A 22,562-nucleotide genomic window follows, 5' to 3' on the forward strand; every position below is an offset into this window, starting at 1 on the left:
TCAGAAATTTATGCATCCAAAAAACATATGAAAAAAAGCTCAACATCACTGGTCATTAGAAAAATGCAAATCAAATCCACAATGAGATACCATCTCATGCCAGTCAGAACGGCAATTATTAAAAAGTCAGGAAACAATAGATGCTGGCAAGGCTGTGGAGAAATAAGAACGCTTTTACACTGTTGATGGGAATACAAATTAGTTCCATCACTGTGGAAGACAGTATGGCGATTCCTCAAGGATCTAGAACCAGAAATGCCATTTGAACCAGCAATCCCATTACTAGGTATATCCCCAAAGGATTATAAATCATTCTACTATAAAGACACATGCACACACATGTTTATTGCAGCACTATTTACAGTAGCAAAAACATGGAACCAACCCAAATGGCCATCAATGATAGACTGGATAAAGAAAATGTGGTACATATACACCATGGAATACTATCCAGCAAAAACAAATGAGATCATGTCCTTTGCAGGAACATGCATGAAGTTGGAAGCCATCATCCTCAGCAAACTAACACAGGAACAGAAAACTGAACAACACATGTTCTCACTCATAAGTGGGAGTTGAACACTGAGAACTCATGGACACAGAAAGGAGAACAACACATGCCAGAGCCTATTGAGGGGTGGGGGATGAGAGGAAGGAACTTAGAGGATGGGTCAATAGGTACACTGAACCAGATGGTACACATATACCTATATACTGTCTTCACATTCTGCAGGTGTATCCCTTTTTTTTTTTAAGAAGAAATAAAGAAAAACAAAGAAAAGATAAAGGACATTAATGAAAGAACTAGTGAAATCTGAATAAAGTCTAATTTAGTTAATAGTAATTTACTAATGTTAATGTCTTTATTTTGATAAATGTATCACAGCTCCATAAGTTGTTAACATTAGGGAAAACTGGGTAAAGGGCACTGTCTTTGCAAATTTTTGCAAGTCTAAAATTTTTCCACATAAAAAGTGTATTAAAGATAAATACATTTCCACCCTCTTATTTCCACAACATACTAGACAAGTAAGAGTCAGTCTATGATTCGGCCATTGGTGGTCAGACTTTTGAGCTAAAGGGAAAGAAGTCAAATGCGGTTCACTTTAACATACTCACCATCCCCTTATTCACTCAAGCCTGACCCAGCCCTAGACTCTTTCCCCCTGCAAATCTCCTATTAGTCACCTGGCTACAAAACTGCTCTTGTTCCCTTGAATTTCTACCTAATAGCATATTAAGGCTTGTCTTTGCCAGCCTTTTCTCTCACCCTAGATCTTTGTCTCCACAAAAAAATACCTCCCACCTGAGTAGCATGCTGTCTTGCCCTCCCACCCATCCCCCTCTATTATACTGCATTGTCTAGTTGTAATGTCTTCCCAGCATCTAGCTTCATGTAAAGGTATCTTGTCCACTCAGTTTACTTATATCTGTCTCCCCTTATACAGGCAGTAATCTCCTTGGAAATAAGGACCTTTCCTGTCTTACTGATCCCTTCCCTTACTGATCCCTGGGGCCTAAAACAGTACCTGGAACAGATAGATGATTTTTTTTTTATTAGTAAGTGAATAAAGTTCTTGAGAGAAAGGTTTCTATTATATGTTTCTGTATCCTCTCTAGCTTCTAGGACCACTGCAATAATAATGACTTGTCATGAATTGTGGGTGATGCTCTTTAAAATAATTTCTCACTCTTATGTCCATTAGTTCACTGAAGAAGACCTTTCTTAAGCACCAGACATCTTCTTTCTACAATGTAGAAATATGCAGAACTAGACTCTGGCCCATCAAAGTCAGGTCATGTGAAGGAGGCAACATCATGCTTATTTACAATAGTATAGCAGTATTTGAGCTACAATACACGACAGAGTGGTTAACGTTATAGAAAATAGCATTTGAAAGTTCCTAGAAAATCACTTCCAGAGTCCTAATGCAGTGACTGGAGAGGATGAGTCAGTTATTTCTGGCTCACAATTCTATGATGTTGATGAAATAAATTGATTTGTTTTCCCAGTGAAGTGGGACATTTTTTACTTGAATGACAAGAATCTACACAAATCTGCTTTTTATTTTATAAACACTTGTCTCAGGTTTAAGGATCTCAAGTGAAACTGGAAAAAAAGCATGAATAAGACATGTTCTATGTTAAATTTAATTATCTTTAGTCAGGAGGTAAAAGACAACTCCCTTTCTGCTTCTGCCTGCTGCTAGCTCAGTGCCTTTGCACAATGAGTATTGAATGACAGACTCCATCCCCACACCCCTTCCCAGGCTAGGATGCTGCTGCTGTCATGTGCTTCCTTTTCATTGCATCCAACATAATCTACCATAATTGTTTAATTTTCTGTCTTCCCCACGTAAGCTCTGTAAGCTCCACAAAGGTGAGCCAGGTATATCTTGTCCACCATTTTATACCCAGCATGTAGCACATGCCTACCACCCACTCTTAGCACAAAAATGCTCAAAACATAATTGCATAATGACAATATTATGTGATTGCTTTATGGCAAATGACCATATTCTGAGGAGAGAGAGACCTCTGTGACAGAGAGCCCAAGCAAGAAGTTTTCAAGACTGAAACATATCCTGAATAGATACCAGGATAGGCTCCAGTAGTGATGAACAATAGGATTTTCAGAAACACATGACTGTTACCTCACCCTCACAGATAATTTTTGAGTAACCAGCCCAATGACATTCTTTTCTTTGCTAGAATAACTGCTGATGTGGCCTTGGAAATTCACTTTGTTAAAAATAACTCTCAACCCCAATTTTGAGAGTTGATTTGAAGTTATAATTTCTCGTTCTTCTTCTAAAAATCCAGAAGAACTGGCATCAGTAGCTTTACCTACATTTCTTAAAAGATTATCAATCCTTAACATTAAGTATTTCCATGCACCTCAAAAGATAGGCTTCTCTGATCTAAACGTCTTACACACCTCGTAAATGTGGGGTTTTTTGGTTTTGAGGAAATGACTGCCAGTCTTCACTATGAGCTAGAAAAAGTCACACTCTAGAAAAAAGGGAGTACCTTTCTATTACTACTACCAAAACATTTCAGCCCCACAAATTTAAGTTACAAAATAAAGGAAATAATAAATTTTAAGCACTTTCTATATAGACATGTCAGTTACATCTATTTCAAAGTCATAGACCCAATACTCATATATATAATCATGTAAATATATATGTATGTGCACAGATATAGAAATAGATATATATGTGTATATATAAACATATATATATATATATATATATATACACACACATACATTTAAACTGGCATATATATTTACACTGAGATAAATGTTTGCGTGTGTATGTGTGTGTGTCTGCTTACATTTGTGACTCATCCTTCAGCCTGCCTGATTATTAGCAACTTAATCTTAGCACATTATTATTTGTCTTGGTTTTCTAGTCCAATCCAATGTGATTTCCAAGTCAATTCTTTCACATTCTGTATAAACTCCCTCCCAAGTTTTCTCCCTCTCTATTCCTCCTTATGATCATGTCTAATCTCCAGAGTCTCATGTTCTGCCACTCCAAGTAAACAAATTAATCCAGGTTTCATTGACTGTTCCAGTTGTTCAGCTCAAACTGGTGATTGTTAAGGAGAATTTGAGAGCTTTGGGCCAATTTTTAAAAACAAATATGAATTTTTATGGAAATCTCCAAGTGTTTTAATGGTGATAACAACTTCTTAAAAAAAACAAATACTGTATGCATCCCCGTCTTCCTCTCCATCTCAAAAAAGATGACTGTTAGCTAGCCAGATTGCAATTCCTGTCCTAGACTCCTGAAGGGTCCATGGGTATACTTAGGGAATACATAAACCTCTTTTTCAAACTGAAGTCAACCTATTATCAATGTAGTAAAGTTAATTTAAATTCATGGCAATCAGTATTTTTAGTAAGCTAAAAAGAGCAAGTTAGGACGGAATGAATGGAATTGAAGGAAAAATAGAATGAAAAACAAGAATATTATTTTGGAAAATGTTATACTTATGGGTGTATGCGTACCAAGGGACAAAGAAAGTGTATTTCAGAGGGCAGTGGCCAAACAAGTTTGCAAAAGCATACACATAATTTAATTTTATTCAGTTTCCCAAATAGCGTTGTCCCTTGGTATCCACACAGGATTGAGTCCAGGACCCTCTGTGAGCACCAGTATCTTAGGATGCTCAAAACCCTTATATACAATAGTGTAATATTTGCATTTATCTTATACATAACCTCCGGTATACTTTAAATCATCTCTAGGTGGCTTATAATACCTTAAGACAATCTAAATGCTATGAAAGTGCTTATTACACTGTATTATTTTTGATTTTTTTTTAATGTTTCCAATGGAGAGTTGTTTGAATCCACAGATAGGGAACCCAGGTCCAGGGAAGGCCAACCCTAGTTCTGCACCCAAAAAGGCTAGGAACATAAAAATGGGGACTACCTGAGGCCTCCTCCCCCTTCACTTTCTTTAGTCTTCCTGCAGTCGGGAAGCTCAGACTAGCACCAGCAGAGCGTGAAGCCAGTGCAGAGCCTGGCCTCCAATTCTCCAGAGGGCGCCGCAAAGATTTTGGTTGCCAAAGGTACCACGGTACACGCGTCAGGAAGCATCTCTGCTCCGGAGCATTTTCGTGTCGCAGGGGTGCCAGCATTCCTGTGACGCATTTCCGGTTGGCCGAGCTACGCACGTGCTGCCGGAAGGGAAGTAACGTCAGCCCGGAGTATTGAGCCGATGTGCTGAGTGGCGCGGTGGTCTACGCACTTCTTGGACAGCATGTCTCACCTGCCGATGAAACTCCTGCGCAGGAAGATCGAGAAGCGGAACCTCAAATTGCGGCAGCGGAACCTAAAGTTGCAGCAGCGGAACTTAAAGTTGCAGGGTGAGATTCGCCGACTCGCGGTGGCTCAGGAGCCCCACGCGGGAGCCCTGCGACCGGGGGCCCAGCTGCTCTGTATGACGGAGGCAGCTTCCCCTGCAGCGTGTGTGACTGGGGAGAGTGAAAAAGCAGCCTTCACTCGGGACCCGCACTGCTGCCCCCTCGTTGCGTGGCTCCAGCGCTGCTCCTGACCTTTCTGAGCAGTTTGCTAAGCGTTAGAGCAGGAGGCCTCCCGGTTCCCTTCCAGGCTTGGAGCTAACCCGGCCTTTTGCATTTTCACCTTACATTTTGATTCCCTCACCTCCTACCTGGAAGTCTCACCTCACCTCATCCCTCATTTCCGATTAGGCTCCATGGAACTTTCTCATTTCCACCCACTTTTCACATCTGCTTAATTCCCATATTTCTTTCCCCAAAAGCCCGTCTCGCTGTTTCCACAGAGCTGCTTTGATGCTATCGCCTTCCTCTACCCACCTCCACATGCTGTCGTAGCACTTCCTCCCAAGAGCTTCTATGTATTTGTGTCCTGCACAGTGACTTAAATGAAAAGGATTTTACCTGAATGTCACCTTTCGTACCTGCCTGGTCTCCAGTCCCAGTGTCCTGACAGTGGGACCACAAATCTTGAAGTAATTGTGTTAGCCTATTGTCCAGGTTAAGATATAAACTCCCCGAGGGAAAGGTTGGAGGCACAGTGCCTTGTCCCGGTTGGTTTTCGACAGACATTAAGGGGAAAAAAAAAAAAAAAAAAAAAAAAAAACTCTGCAGGAGGCAATAGGTTTATGAAATTTAGGAATATGTTTTGAAGTTCTCTAATATTTCTAATTCCTATAGAATAATAATACAGCATTACTAACTACTTTTCAGTGTATATGTAAGTAAATTTGAACAAAAGGTGGGGTTACGTTTTATCTTTTTCAATATACAAACGGGGAACCTTTGGTAAGGACATTCTTAGGTACAGTCATGCATTGCATAACAGGAGAGGGGATACATTGTGAGAAATGCATTATTAGGGGCTTTTGTCGTTTTGCAAACTTTCGTAGAGTCTAGTTACGCAAACCTAAATCTACTATACACCCAGGCCGCGTGGTATAGCCTGTTGCTCCTAAAGCTGTCATCCTGTACAGCATGTTACTGTACTGTACTGAGAGAATTGTGACACAATGATCAATATTTTTTATAGCTAAATATATCTAAACATAGAAAAGGTACAGTAAAAATACTATGACATGAGAGATTTTAAAAATGGTACACCTTTTTTGTGGTGACGGAATGTGAAGGCCTAGGACATTACTGTGCACTACTATAGACTTTAACACTGTACACTTGGGCTACACTTTATTTTTTTAATACTTAACCTTATACTATAACTTTTACTTTATAAACTTGTTAAATTTTAACTTTTTGACTGTTAACACTTAGCTGACAACACAAGCACATTGTACAGCTGTACACAAAGAGTTTATGTCCTTATTCTGTGTGATTTTTTTCTGTTACTTTTTTTTTCTTTTTAAGCTTTTTGTTGAAAATGTATCAGTATCACTGTCTTCCACCTCCACATCTTGTTCCACTGGAAGATTTTTAGGGCAACAATAGGCATGGAACTGACATCTATGATAACAGTGCCTTCTAAAATACGTCTCTCCCTGAGGCTCTTTTACAGTTGACTCTTATTTTTTTTTTTTTTTTAATAAGTAGAAGGAATACACTCTAATGATCAGAAGTGTAAATACATAAACCAGCAACATAGGTGTTTGTTATCACATGTATTGTACATAATTATGTGTGCTTTACTTTATACAATGGCATCACAGTAGGTTTCTTTACACTAGCATCACCACAAACATGAGTAATGTTGCACTACAACATTGCAACAACCGATGGCAGTAGGTAAAAGGAATTTTTTAGCTCCATTATAGTCTTATGGAACCACTATATGTGTTGTCCTTAATTCACAGAAATGTCATTGTGTATGCATTACTTTATTTGTGTGTGATAAATGTTGGGGCAAATAAGTGGTCTTATCAACTGAATTTTCAACCCACTGCAGCCTAGGAGAGTTGGGGCTGAATATTTTGAAGTTGCATGAGAAATAGTATTTGTGTGAATGAGTTGTAAATGTCTTTTTCAATGTATCAGTTAATCATATGTTTATCACATACTTAGGTTTATTTTGTAACTGCTATTATCTGACCTCATCTGCTTAAATATTTGACCTCCTTGAAGTTTTTCTGTCCTAGACTCCTTAAAGTCAGAGATATGGTCTTTTGAAGTTAAGAAATCAATATAGGTTTCCTTTTTCCAGTATTTTTTCTTTAAGATAATTTACTTTTCCTATATGGGAACACCATAAAATTGTAAGTTGTTTTAATTACATGAAGAAGAAGAAAAGCTAAATAATTCGTGTCTGGAAGCCATGGAAGTTCTCGTTTGGCGTTTCAGTGTTTCTAAGTAAACTTCTTCTTTGTCACAGCATATGTTTTGTTTATTTAAACAGGAGACTCAAATCTGACCCTGTCAGAAACTGAAAATGGNGAGGCGAAAAGGATACAAAATCAAAACATTCAATAAACGTGGGCTTATCAGAAGCTGAAAATGGAGACATGTCTCAAGAAACAGTGGAAAATACAAAAGTTAAAAAATCTCCCCAGAAATCTATCGTGTTAACCAACGGAGAAGCAGCAATGCAGTCTCCCAATTCAGAATCAAAAAAGAAAAGGAAGAAGAAAAAGAGAAAAATGGTGAATGATGCTGGGCCTGGTGGGTATTTATTGTCTTTGAACTTCAGTCATTTAGTTTTTCACAGACAGTTATCGTTCCTCTTTCTATTACTTTTGTGTGCACATGACATACGAGAATTCTCTGTACTCACCAGAATATTAGAGATGAGCCTGGGTAGCTAATGGAAACATTTCATTGGCAGAAGTGGGGAGTTCATTTCAACTCTTCTCAAAATTTTGATGAATATATTTTTAGTTTCAGTAACCTTGAAGAAAACCTCACTCTCAGAAAAGACTCTTCTTAGAGTTCTAGAAATTTTCTCTCTTTTTTTGGCAGTCATCTGGGCTTTTAATGATAAACAGAACATACTATGGCATAGTATTATAGTTCTACCTGTTTACAAGTAGAGTTGCAGAATTACTAATATAAAGAAATCTAGGCTAGTAGCAGGATCTGTCTTCCCAGACCTTTCTGTATTAAGGGACTTTACTGTAATGATTCTTTTAAGTTACGTTTTATTTTTGGCTTGATTCCTCCCATTTTCCTACCATAAATTTCTCCCTTTGAAAGGAGTCTTAGTTACAAAGTATATAAAGTAGGAAACTTCTGAATAAATAGATCATTAATTTCTAAGTGCTAAGAATGGCAAAAGAAAAAGGAAGGACTATTTTTTGAAGGTGATAGAATTGCGGTAAGCTCACATGAAAGAATGGACATTTTAATTGAGATTTATACAAGCAGAGATTTCAAGGTAGGACAGGATAAGGGTCAGCAAACTATCCCTCCTACCTATTTTTGTAAGTAAAGTTTTACTGGGTCATAGTAATGCCCATTGGGTTGTCTTTATGACAACAGAGATCACATGACCTGCAAAGCCTAAAATAGTTACTATTGTCCCTTTGTAGAAAGTTTGCCAGCACCTCAGTTAGAACATTTATTCATGTATCTTACCTGAAATACGGGTTTTCTTTAAAAAGGAGCTTTGAACTTTTCCAAACACGCGTGACTGTCTTCATGATGCCTACAAACGAACGTTATTGTAATCCTGTTCTAAAATTACTGACTTCACAGCTCTTGTTTTGAGTATGCCCAAGGAAGTGGTATTATTTCTGCTCTCAAGCACTGAGTCACAATCCTGGGAGTTTTAACCTATGGGTAATTTTTTTTTTTTTAATAAGATGGGGTCTCACTGCATTGTCCAAGCTGGTCTCAAACTCCTGGGCTCAAGTGATCCTCCCAACTCGACTTCCCAAAATGCTGGGATTACAGGCATAAGCCACCACACCCAGCCACCTATGGGTAAATTTTAAGAACCGTTCCCAGGAAAACAAGCCATGGAAACCAGCTGAAGATATCTATGGCTTTTGAACTTGTGGATCCTCCAGAGTTGACTGTTTCCTGGAAGGGTGGTCATAAGATACAAGGAAGAGACCAGTCCTGAGCTACAGAGAGTCCTGGGTTCTGGTCTAGGTCACTTCTTTTCCAACATCACTAATTGCCATATATTTTTATATAAGCCCAGCATGTAGTTAATCCATTTGACCCAGAGTTGAACATTCAAAAGAGAAGTGAGATAGGACTGAAAAGGCAATTGGGGATATGTGAAAGTTGTGAATGTAGAAATGAGAAGCTAGGAAACCCTGCCTTTTCTCTCACCCTCATCACTGTTAGCCAAGGAACAGTCCACTGTAGGTCAGCCAGGCAAGTGGATTGCTGCCCTTACTTTACAGTCTATCTCTAGTAACATGAAGAGCCTTTGATTAATAGCAATTGGCATGGAAGGAAAAAATGAGTGCTTATAATGAGTTTTTAAGGATTATGTTAATCAGATGTGCTTTTTTTCCCCTCAGTGGAATGTGTGAAACGTATAATTAGTATCTTTGTACTGTTTAGTTGAACTTTTTAAGGTTTTAAATGAGATGTATAATACATTGAGAAGCCTAAAAAGTTTTGTCACCAAGTCTTTCTGTACCTTCGATTATCATTTTTCATGAAATGGAATTATTAACAAATTAATACAGAATATAGCTTTTGAAAATATACCTCTTTACATCACAGATCTTCTGTTTTGTTGATCTCATTTGGAATTTTTTTTTAAGAAAAAAATTTTGGGGGTTTTGTCTTTTAAAACCAAAGATACAAAAAAAGCAAAAACTGAAAACAAAGGGGAATCTGAAGAAGAAAGTGCCGAGACTCCTAAAGAAACAGAAAATAATGTGGAAAAGCCAGATAATGATGAAGATGACAGTGAGGTGCCCAGCCTGCCCCTGGGACTGACAGGTAAATGCCCAGGAAGTTTTCTAGACATAGCTTCTTTAAAATGTGCCTCTCAGAGGATTATAGGTTGAAGTTCAGTTGTAACTTTCAGTTTACCTGGAAAAAGTAACTCCCAACAAGAAGCTTTTTTTATCTTTCTGCTGCTTTTTCTCTTCATCTTCTATTGTGTGGTGTTTCAGTTCCTTTTGTTCCCTATTTTTTTTTTCTTTTGTCCATTTCTGACACTAAATATTTTATATGCACACAAGCAGCTTCTGGGATTCTTTGGTTTGTCCTTTTCTAAGGCTCATTCTGTGTTGTAATAGGAAAATCATTGGCCCTGTACCAATTTAACCTCTTTTGGCCATTGCTCCTTTGTAAAGTCGAGTTTACTAGAATTCACTCCTTCTTACCAGGTATGTCTAGGAGTTGCTTCAGTTGCTTGTTTGGTTGGGGTGGTTGGTTTGTTAAAATGTTGAGGGCTCAATCCCAGATCTGCTTAATCCAAATTGCAAACATTTTGGCAGTAGCTCTTGAGCAGGGAAATTTGCCCCCAAAGACGAGTAACTCATCCTGGTTTGCCCAGAACTTTTCCAGTTTTAGCACTCAAAGTCCTGACTCCCAGGAACCTTCTCTGTCCCTAGCCTACCGAGAAGATCGATCATCCTAAGCCTAGGAGACATTTTTGGTTCTCAGAACTAGGGGCAGTCTGCTGGCATATGGTGAGTGGAGGTCAGAGACACTGCATTATAGCTTATAATGCATAGGATAGCATCCACAAAAAAGAATTTATTCAGCTCAAATGTCAGCAATGCCAAAATCAAGAGTCATTGGTTTACACCCTGGGTATGTGGAGTGTGGGGAACCCCCAGATGATTTTGATGCCTTCTGCGAAAGAATCACTATAGTACTTGATACATAGGTTCAGCCTAACATTCTGTGGCTGTATCTGATTCTTCTGTGTCTTGTCGGAGTGAGATTAACAAGTTTTTATTTTATTGACTTTACATTCAGTTTTTGTTAATACTCAGTGTTTTCACTTTTTATATCAAATTTCTTAAACATTTAATTTACCTCTGGACTCTTTCATTATTTTCCTTGTCTTAGTATTTTTATTTTGTATAAATTCCTCGGTTATACCTCCTCTCCACCCTTCGTTTTGTTATGCTATGGGCTCTGGACTATAAATCACACAGCCATTAACAATGGAGAAACTTGAAAGGTATACGGTCTTGATAGTGTCACGTGAATAATTAAGGTTTAGCCTTTTCTTACTTTAGGAAGCTTTTCTAAGCAAAACAGATTTAGGCAACTATAGCAGTACTTTTTTAAAATATTTGTCTTTTTAAAAAAGATAAATTTGCTAATGATAAATTGTCTTCTGTGTAGGAGCTTTTGAGGATACTTCATTTGCTTCTCTATGTAATCTTGTCAATGAAAACACTCTGAAGGCAATAAAAGAAATGGGTTTTACAAACATGACTGAAATTCAGCATAAAAGTATCAGACCACTTCTGGAAGGCAGGTATGATTAACACTGAAGCTTAGATATTGGCATCTATTTTTAGAACTAGAGGATTATAAAGAACATACCGGTGTATTCTGTTGATTTTGTACTATATGTTGGGTCATGTATCTATCATGCATGAAAGGCTTTTAGTTAATTACTGATGTTTGAAGGACAATGTTTGAAAGGTGTTCATTTGTGTTGTAGCACAGTTCTGACTTATAATTTCCATATGTAGCCCAGGTGATCAATTTTATCAATGTAGATGTCTTGTTCATGTTCTAGCCTTAGTGCCAAAAGTATGTGTATGTAGTACATCATAAATGAGTAGATTAAATGTCTTCTTCCTTTCCCTTTTTAATATTTAGGGATCTTCTAGCAGCTGCAAAAACAGGCAGTGGTAAAACCCTGGCTTTTCTCATCCCTGCAGTTGAACTCATTGTTAAGTTAAAGTTCATGCCCAGGAATGGTAAGCTTTTAGTATGCTTATATCTGCCATTATTTCACTAGCTAGAAGTTTATTGTAGCTATTATGGACTCATGGTGACAACCACAGTTAGACTTTTACCATATGTCATTTTTAGGAACGGGAGTCCTTATTCTCTCACCTACTAGAGAACTAGCCATGCAAACTTTTGGTGTTCTTAAGGAGCTAATGACTCACCACGTGCATACCTATGGGTTGATAATGGGTGGCAGTAACAGATCTGCTGAAGCACAGAAACTTGCTAATGGGATCAACATCATTGTGGCCACACCAGGCCGTCTGCTGGACCATATGCAGGTAAGAGATACAGTGCTTGTCCCATTGCCTTATATGAAACCTAAACTGACAACTAATTGTTGTTCTTTGTCCTTTGTTTTGTTAGAATACCCCAGGGTTTATGTATAAGAACCTGCAGTGTCTGGTTATTGATGAAGCTGATCGTATCTTGGATGTTGGGTTTGAAGAGGAATTAAAGCAAATTATTAAACTTTTGCCAAGTAAGTAGGTTGCATCTGGATTTGGTTTGTAAAGTATCTGTTGGAGGTAGATAAAAATTGTTCCTATAGGAAAACTGCACTAATGCCAGAACTTTACCGTAGCCAAGTGAGGTGGTTGTGCCAATCGACCTGAAAGGTAGTTTGGAATACAAGCATCAAATTTATTAACAACTTAATGTAGTTTTACTGTTTTAGAAATTATAATGAACGTTAAACAGACTTAACTTAGGCCCTGTCCTCCACCTCTTGACTATTCTTACCACATCTAACATCCTTCACGTAGCTGTACATTTGTTGCCTTACTTGTACATACCTTGGTTATGGTACTTACAGCATTATGAACTGGATATAACTAAGACTGTGGTCCCATTTATTATATAATTTATTTTTCAAAGCTTTATCAAAGTATAATTGACATATGTACACATTTATAAGTTACAATTTGATACATTCTTTGAAAAGTTTACCACTGTGAAACCATCACTGCAATCAGGAAAATGAACATGTCCATCACACTCAAAGGTTTCTTCCTGCCCCTTTTCAGTTTCTCCCTCCCACCCTCCTTATACACATACTTCTTCCCTAAGTGAGTATTGATCTGCTTTTGGTCACTAGATTAGGTTGCATTTTCTGGAAATTTATATCAGTGTTGTTTTGATGATTTTGGTCTGGTTTCTTTTGCTCGGTAAATTCTTTTGATTTTCATCCTTGCTGTCATGTGTATCAGTAGTTCTTTTTATTCCTCAGTAGCATTCCACTATATGAATATGACAGTTTGTCCGTTTAGCTGCTGATGGATGTTTCTGCTCTTTACAGTTCAGTGCCATTACAAATAAAGTTGCTGTGAACAGTCATCTACAATTCTTTGTAGAGACATATATCTCCTTTTCTCTTAAGTAAACCTAGGAGTGGCCTAGCTGGTATGTGTTTCGTGTATGTTTAACTTTTTAAAAAACTGCCAGATGTTTCCTAAAACGGCTATACTATTTAACATTCCTATGACGAGTGTGTGAAAGTTCCAGTTCCTCCTGGTAAGATTTGACCATCAGGTAATGTTAGCCCCAAGTTTGTTCTCTTTTAAGTTTGTGGTATTTTTGTCCTTTTATTGGTATTTTTGTCCAATTCTAAATTTTAGAATTGGTATTTTTGTCCAATTCTAAATTTTAGAATTGATTTGTCAGTTTCTCCCTTTCCCTCCAAAAAAGTCTCAAATCTTGATAGAGATTTTTATTGAATAGAGATCATTGGAGGAAGACAATATTGAGTCATGTAACCCACCGTAATAAGGTATATCTCTATGTATGAGGTATTTTATTTCTCTGTAATATTTGGAGGGTTTCAGGATACAGGTTTTTTCACATCTTTTGTCATATTTATTCCTGATTATTTAATTAAAATTTCAAATTCCAGTGGCTCATTGCATATATATGTATATGTGTGTGTGTATGTGTGTATATATATACACACACATATATATACACAGTTGAGTTTTATATTGTTCTTATATCTAGCAAGACAGTTAATCCTGTACTGAATGATTATTCAGTATGACTTGCCAGTTGCCTGTATCCTTTTGGATGTTCTCTGTAGGCAATCATGTACAGATAAAGACAGTTTCACCTCTTTATTTAATTCCTTTTTTCTTGCCTGATTGCCCTGGCCAAAACCTCTAGTATGATACTGAATAGAAGTGGTGAGAGCAGACATCCTTGTCTTGGTTCTGATCTTAGGGGAAAGGATTCAATCTTTTACCATTAACTACATATGAAGTTAGCAGCAGGTTTTATATAGATGCCTTTTATCAGATTGAGGAAGATCCCTTTTGTTCCTAGTTTGCTGAAGGTTTTTAATCAGAAATAAATGGTCAGATTTTTTTTTCTGTCTATTAAAATAATCATGTTTCTTCTTTTGTTAACGTAGTAAATTGTATTGGTTGATTTTTCAAATGTTGAACCAACCTGCATTTCTAGAATAAACCCACTTTGTTATGATCCATTATCCTTTTTATATATTGCTGAATTCACTTTACTAAAATTCTGTTTTGAATTTTGCATATGTGCTCATGAATTATATTGATCCATAGTTTTCTTTTCTTGTAATATCATTGTCAGGTTTTTGTATAGTGTAATGACTGACTTCAAAGAATGAGTTGATATATAAACCCCCTCTTTAATTTGTTAGAGAGTTTATGAATAATTGATGTTTCTTCCTTAAATGTTCAATAGAATTCACCAGTGGAATCCATCTAGGCTTGGAATTTTTTTACATGAAGGTTTTAAGTAAAATTTCTTTAGAAGACACAAGGCTTTTTAAAGTTTTACTATTTTCTTCAGTTGTTTGTCTTTGAAGGAGTTTGTCCATTTCATCTACGTTCTCAGATTTATAGACTAGTGTTTCATGCTATAACTTTTTTACCTTTTATAATATCTGTAGAATGTCTTTTATTATATCTGTAGAATCTCTTTTATAATATCTGTAGAATCTCTTATAATATCTGTAGAATCTCTTTTATAATATCTGTAGCATCTCTTATAATATCTGTAGAATCTCTTAAAATAGCTATAGAATCTCTTTTATAATATCTGTAGAATCTGTAGAGACATCATATCTCCCATTTCTGATATCTCTACCCAGAATATTTGTAGTGGTGAGGCAATGGTAAAGAGTCCCAAAATGATTGGGGTTATTTTTATATGTATCTGTTTCAGCACGTAGACAGACTATGCTCTTTTCTGCCACCCAAACTCGAAAAGTTGAAGACCTGGCAAGGATTTCTCTGAAAAAGGAGCCATTGTATGTTGGTGTTGATGATGATAAAGCTAATGCAACAGTGGATGGTCTTGAACAGGTACTTTTTATCAGTAACTGAAAACTTTAGGGAACTTACTTGGTGTTTTTATGTAATTGTTGGAAGGATCATTCAGAAAGCAAATGGGTTAATGAACTTTTAAAATGCTGTAGGTGAGGCATAACAGTTTACACACTATGTTTATCAGTGCTGTTGATCAAATTATACAAGTTAGGAAATGGAAAATGTCCACTTGGTTCATTTGTATCTGTCTATTTGAACCATTTCTAGGGATATGTTGTTTGTCCTTCTGAAAAGAGATTCCTTCTGCTTTTTACATTCCTTAAGAAGAACCGAAAGAAGAAACTTATGGTCTTCTTTTCATCTTGTATGTCCGTGAAATACCACTATGAGTTGCTGAATTATATTGATTTGCCCGTCTTGGCCATTCATGTAAGTGATTATAACGAGCTTATTGAAAACAGGGTATGCTTATTAAATCCTAGAGATTGTAGGATTGGAGTTATTGCCCACTCCTCCAAATATTGTTCTGAGTAGTTAGATCACCACTAGGTGATGGACCCTGTACGTGGGGAGCACTGCTGGGTGTGGAGGGTTGTGAGGACTTCCAAGGAGTACAAGACACCATCCTCCTTGAAGGGCTTGCAGAACTGTCGGGAAATAGAACATAGGCCAAGGGATGAGCTCAAAATAGAGTAACAATTCCACAATTTGGGGGTTCTACTGCTAGACTTCCTAGCGACAACCTTAACATTCCAGCTCTTACGGATGTTTTTATTTAATTCTAGGGAAAGCAAAAGCAAAATAAGCGTACAACCACATTCTTCCAGTTCTGCAATGCAGATTCAGGAACACTATTGTGTACAGATGTGGCAGCAAGAGGACTGGACATTCCTGAAGTCGACTGGATTGTTCAGTATGACCCCCCCGATGACCCTAAGGTAACTGGCGTCCTTGGGGTATATTCAGAATGACTCTGCATTAAGGAGTTCACTTATTCTCCTAGTTGCCTGACAGAAACCGCATTCCACATTCGAAAGGTTTATCCCTACTATACAGTGACTACAGTATTCCTCTGGTGTTGATAAGTATTTAAGGCTTTTCAGGGCTCAAAGGGGCCGTGCAAGAGGATTTAAAAGTATCAGTGGAACTTAAGTTATGAAAATAAGATCCTTGGAATGATCTCTTAGGAACAGCAGATGTCTGAAGGAAATAAAATTGCTTAAGGAAGTAGATAAGCTTCTGGATATGTGGTAGAATAAGCTTCATTGAGAAGTATTTTTAACAAACAATGGATTAAAGCCATTTTGATGACGAAGCATGCATAATACTTATTTTATTAGATCACTGTTAATGCAGACATCATGTCCAGCCTTTTTGGCCTCAGTCATTGGCCTGTTACCCTTTGGGGGTGCTGTGCACCAGAGGGATTGCTGCCCTGCTTTGTGGGGTGTGGCCCAGTCCCGTGGAAGTGCACCATCCCAGTGCACCATCCCAGTGCAGACATGCACATACTCAGGACGCAGATACACAAATGGGCTCGCTCATGTGGAAGTCATTGTGTTAACTCAGGTTTTCTTTCTCCACCAAAGGAATATATTCATCGTGTGGGTAGAACAGCCAGAGGCCTAAATGGGAGAGGGCATGCCTTGCTCATTTTGCGTCCAGAAGAATTGGGTTTTCTTCGCTATTTGAAACAATCCAAGGTAACGATCTTTACTTGGAGAAAGATTTCTCTTGGTGTAGGGATTGTTAGCAAGCACCATTTCTACATGCGTCAGAGGAGTCTTGAGTTTGGACAGTACTATTACAACCTTTCTGATGGCAATTAAGTAAGATTTTATGTACTTCTAGACCAGGAAGTGAAAACAGAAGGAATTGCCTACGTGACTCAGCTTTCTAGCCCTGTTACTCACCAGTGCCTCTGTGTCCCAGCCTCTCCTCTCCCATTCCCTCCAGGCCTCTTTGAAACCTTCTCCACTCCTTTGAAGCTCCCTCACACCTAGTCATCTCTGCTTCTGCTCCCCTTCCTTCCTCTTACCTTGTGTGATACAGTGGGGAATCCTCATTCACTCTAATCTCTGCCTCCTTCACTGCCCTCTGTCTCCTATTCATCAACTCTTGGCCTACAGTCTCTTCTTTGCAGTTAGCACTTTACCATCTCAAATTTCTCACTGCAAAAAGTAACCTTAACCTTAAACCTGTTCTTCTACCCCTTGCTGCAGGATAGCTACTGTCTGTTGCCTTTCCTCAGTCTGCCTTATCGGAATAATGGTTTATATTCTTGCCAGTTACCTCCCTCTTGGTCCCCAGCCAGCTTAATTTGGCTTTAGCTTTGTAGTGTCACACTGGAATTGAATCCATCAGAACCCTAATTGGCCTCTACATTGCTAAGCCATGGGGATGCGTAGCAGGCCTTCTCCTCCCTGACATTTGCATCCTCATGGCCTCTCTGGCATAGTCTTACCGATAGGTTTCCTCTACCCTGCAACTACAGGCAGTGCCCTGAAATTTCTCTACAGCTTTTGTTCACTTTCTCCAGAATGCTTGGTTTCAACTAGCCTCTGTCTTTGCTGGGAAGCCATCTCTGATCTCCTGCCCTCCTCCTTGTTCCCACAGAACAGGTGCTCATCAAGTTGACATTTCATTACTTACCTTTCTCCCTCACAAGACCACAAGCTCTCCAAGGGCAGAATCCAGGACTTAGGCACCTATTCTCCAGCACCTAGCATAAGCCCGTTGCTTTTATGGTTATCTAATGAGTGATAACTGATGACAGATCCACCCTGTAGGAGTTTGTGGTCATGATGACCTGTAGTGTCACAAGCCTCAGTACAGGGCTGTGTCGTATTAGGACCATCTTCTGACATGGAGGAAGGGGGCTGATGGTCCTTTTGAGTAGAAGCCTTAGGCTGTTTCATGGTTCCAAACAGTCAGGATAGTAAAGATTCTTAGAGAAAAGTGCTTTACTGACTCGATCCCTGTCCAATTCCTTGCCCTTCAGAAAGAAAGAAGTACAGATTGCCTAACTCAGCAGAGCAAAGATGAAACTTTCCCACCAACATTGGGAGACTAGGAAAAGCACATTTTCCTGTCTGTCTTGAAGGAATTCCATAGGCCTGGTCACCCTTCCCTATCTTCAGTACCCAATACCTGAATGCTGATCATCCTGGTTTACTAATCTTAATACTTTCGGTTTCTAGGTTCCATTAAGTGAATTTGACTTTTCCTGGTCTAAAATTTCTGACATTCAGTCCCAGGTATGTGATTTTTAAACATTTGTGAGTAAGCAAGAACCTTAACCTTGTTCCAGCCCTGTGTTTGTAGTGGTTTATTGGGCAGTCAGTGTCCTATAAAGTCTACCCTGTTGTAAAATGAGGATTGGACTGTTGTCTGTAAGGTTTCTTACTGTTCTAGTTACCACCACTCTGTGCCCTCCTTAAATGTTTTCTATGGAGTGACTTTGCTCTAGGATATTTGAAATCTGGTGTTTTGGAGGGTTTTGTTTGTTTTTGTTTATTAAAACCCGTGTTTCTTTCCATTTCAGCTTGAGAAATTGATTGAAAAGAACTACTTTCTTCATAAGTCATCCCAGGAAGCATATAAGTCGTACATACGCGCCTATGATTCCCATTCTCTGAAACAGATCTTTAATGTTAATAACTTAAATTTGCCTCAAGTTGCTTTGTCATTTGGTTTCAAGGTGCCTCCTTTTGTTGATCTGAGTATCCTTTTTTTTAATCAAGTTATCTTGGAACTGAGGAACAAAAGCTTGACAGAGGGGCATTTTGGGCTTTGCAGTAGATTGGTATATGTTCCGTCTCAGACTGGAGGCTCCAGTGTTTGTCCTGATCAGTGTCTGTGCTAGCACAGGACATAGAGGTTGGGTGGGGCAAGTGGGTATTAAACATTAGGATGGGGTTATAGGGACAAGGCAGATAATGCCTTGAGCCTTCAAAAGACAAATTTGACTGTAGAACAAGGAGAGACAGGCAGTTGTGCGCTCCAGGCAGAAACATAAGTAACATAGCAAAACACGGTGGTTGCTGAGGCCACACTGTGCAGGGTACTTAGGTGAATGGGATGTTTTGAAGCTAAAGAGAGGATGAGACCTTTCAAGGAGTTGTAATCCTCTTAGAGCCCCTGAAGAGTTTTATACAAGAAAGTGGCAAGTTCAGCAAAAGGTGTTACTTATGATAAAGGGCAAAAGGAGTACCTCCAGTTGCTTCAGTTGTGATTTATAATTTCTGCCTTTCAGAAGAAGAAACAGCCGCTGAAATGAGGCCTGTGCGTTAGTGCCATGGTAGTAACTTCTGAGGGGACTTGACGACCAAATTTTTTTTTTTTTTTTTTTTTTTTTTTTTTTTTTTTTTTTTTTTTTTTTTTTTGAGACAGAGTTTTGCTCTTGTTACCCAGGCTGGAGTACATACAGTGGCACAATCTCGGCTCACTGCAACCTCTGCCTCCTGGGTTCAAGCAATTCTTCTGCCGCAGCCTCCTGAGTAGCTGGGATTATAGATGTACTACCACGCCCAACTAATTTTTGTATTTTTAGTAGAGATGGGGTTTCTCCATGTTGGTCAGGCTAGTCTTGAACTCCTGACCTTAAATGACCTGCCCACCTCGACCTCCCAAAGTGCTGGGATTACAGGCATGAGCCACCACACCCGGCCTTAGAGGACCAAATTTTGGGTTACCATCTCCATTTGTAAACATTGAGTAAATGTCAGCTGAAATGAATATATGTCAAGTCCTGTGGAAGGAAGAGCAGCTCCTTGACTCAGGCATTCCTAAATTAATTCCAAAGAGAAATGATAGTCACTTGTTTTGACACAGGAGGTGGTTTTTTAATGTGCTCCTATAAACTTCCTGATTACACTGATAAATCCCTGTTCACTGTCATGAATTTTACTATGTGGAAGAAATAATTAAGATGACTATTACACACTGAAGTTTAAAATCATACCTGCTCATTTTAGTCTACAGTCATTTGGCCACTCCTAATTTTCTGGAAATTTATTGCATAGGCCTGCATTCCCACATTTTCATTGTTGAGAATGGGGTTGTGGAGGGACAATAGTGTACGTGCTGGTTTTTTCCCTGTGTGGATGTTAGGTTGGAGTTCATTATCTTTTTTACTTGATTTCCTTAATGTTTGCTTCTAGACGTCAACAGCAATGAAGGCAAGCAGAAAAAGCGAGGAGGCGTTGGTGGATTTGGCTATCAGAAAACCAAAAAAGTTGAAAAGTCCAAAATCTTTAAACATATTAGCAAGAAATCATCCGACAGTAGGCAGTTCTCTCACTGAAGACATGCCTTTCTTTCATCGTGCATAACTTTGTCCTAAAGTGAATTTTTTTTACCCCTTGATTTAACAGAATTTTTGTAGCCTTTAGAATTTGGACTTCCTAACAAGAGTATAAATTAACTTGGGTTGCAAGCACTGAGCACTGTTACTTCTATCAAGTCTCTCTTTAATTTTTGAGATACAAAACAGGCTTTGTTTTCTTGGTTGCCCAAGGCCAGAGCAAGGAATATCTGGTCTTTCTTATGATTATATAATATTTTAATTTTAAATATCCCTCCCTAAAACAGACAAATGTATGTTACTGTTTTAATATAATTCTTTTTGTACTTTCTTGTTTGGTGAAGATTTTTGTGGCATGGATTGCTGCTCTTACTGCTGTAAGGGTGACCTAGCGTACTGGGCAGCTAGTGGTAATGCAGAGAAAGAGTTGCAGGTTATTTTTTGGTTTTAGTTATTTCTTGGACCTTGACAGTATCTCATGACTCCTTCTGAAAATGCTGCAGTATAAAAGAGCAAAGAGCTTAAAAGCACCTTAGAATTAGTGTGGCATTGCTTTTATAGATTCTTGATTTTAAAGCAATGAGCTTTTCTTAGGTGTTTCGTTCTTTTTGGAGCAAAAGCTATGGGTTGTAATTTCAATAAAGTGTCACTAGCAGTCAACATTCAATGGGAAGGAGTTAGGAAGAGGGTGAAATTGAGATGTTTGAGCCTTATTTACATCAATAGAGGTGTAATGTACTGCATTTCTTCATTTGGTAACAGCAAAGACTAAAAACGCACAAAGAACGGTGGTGCTCCTCATTCAGATTTGTTTAATTCAAGATGGTTTGGATTTTGGTAAGCGTTTTTACTCTGTAGAGTACTTAGAAGACAAGGGCAACTTCCTTGGACTTAGAACCAAGCTATCAGACAGTGCCCAGCACACGTTAATGTTAGCTTCTTTCCGAGAAAAATGACCTCTTCAGGCCATGAAACAAAAAATACATTTGCTATCAAGATTGAAAATGAAAGTTAGGGAAAAAAAAAACAACAGCAAAGTCAGTGATTTAGTCAGATGGGTTTTTTGTTATAGGAGCACTTGATTTCTGGTGTGTTTTGTATAGTGTATAACTACAAAATAGTACATTATGTAGCAATTCAAAACCAAAGTTGCTAGCATCATTTGGCTGTTGTGCCAGTTAATCATAGGATCCCATTAAATGTAAGAAGTGCTAACATCTAATGTAGAGAAAACTGTTTGGTAAGGAACATTCCAGTAGGAAAAGAAAAGAACAATCTTCTATTTCTGGGCTTGGCTGTCATCAGCCTGGTTGGACCTGTCCTGGGCCTCGAACCTTGACTGCTGGGCTCCTGGATTGGCTTCTTGGATTCCTATTTCCTGGTGTTTAATAACTCTCCAGGATCATGTTTTTCTCCCCCCCGCCGGCCCCGAAATAATGAATAATGTTTTTTAAAAGACAAAAACAAAGGGAAGAATATTTAATTACTGAGCAGGAGTAAATACTATTGATATTTTGTACATAATCTAATTTTTATATGCATGTTTGTGCTTTTTAAATTTTTTATCAAAAATGAAGTCATCTACATACTGCTTGTAACCAGCTTGTTTCATAACATGGTATTTTCCTGTGTCATTAAATAATTACCTCATGTTGTATTTTGTTTATGGCTGCTTTGTTGACCCTTGCTTGGTCTGCCAGGATTTAGGTTCAAGATACCTACCTGATTGTGCTAGACTGGCTGTCCGTGTTGCAGTATATCTTGTGCTCCTACTGGTCTTGAGATTGTTTACCTCTATTATGAGTCAGTCTCTAGAGGTTTTGTGAGAAAAGCATATAAACAAAGTGGACAGGTTGGCCCTGCTATATAAGAACTTAATTCAGGTTCGTTAGCACCCCCATCCATGATCTCCATTCCTGTAGTCAGCTGTGGTCTGACTAGCTCAGTACAGTACAATAAGCTACTTTGAGAGGCCACGTTTACATGACTGTTATTATAATATATTGTAACTGTTTTATGTTAATCTCAATGTGCCAATTTATAAACTTTGTCATGTATAGGAAAGAATTTATAGAGGGTTCAGTCTTGTCCACAGT

The 22,562-nt window shown here is 38.3% G+C and overlaps 1 protein-coding gene across 1 annotated transcript; it reads left to right on the forward strand.

Annotated features, from left to right (window-relative positions):
- Positions 1 to 4,775: 4,775 nt before the first annotated feature.
- DDX18 (DEAD-box helicase 18) lies at positions 4,776 to 22,123 on the forward strand. The gene is given in 15 exon segments (XM_017500218.2): positions 4,776 to 4,881; positions 7,379 to 7,417; positions 7,420 to 7,641; positions 9,739 to 9,882; positions 11,248 to 11,383; positions 11,734 to 11,834; positions 11,950 to 12,149; positions 12,235 to 12,349; positions 15,058 to 15,197; positions 15,429 to 15,590; positions 15,947 to 16,099; positions 16,751 to 16,864; positions 18,362 to 18,418; positions 18,706 to 18,883; positions 20,324 to 22,123. Coding segments are annotated over 15 exon segments (2,010 nt in total). The 3' UTR covers positions 20,467 to 22,123.
- The last annotated feature ends 439 nt before the right edge of the window (positions 22,124 to 22,562 follow it).

This window comes from Cebus imitator, unplaced genomic scaffold (assembly GCF_001604975.1).
Source record: "Cebus imitator isolate Cc_AM_T3 unplaced genomic scaffold, Cebus_imitator-1.0 Scaffold264, whole genome shotgun sequence".
Taxonomy (NCBI): Eukaryota; Metazoa; Chordata; class Mammalia; order Primates; family Cebidae; genus Cebus; species Cebus imitator.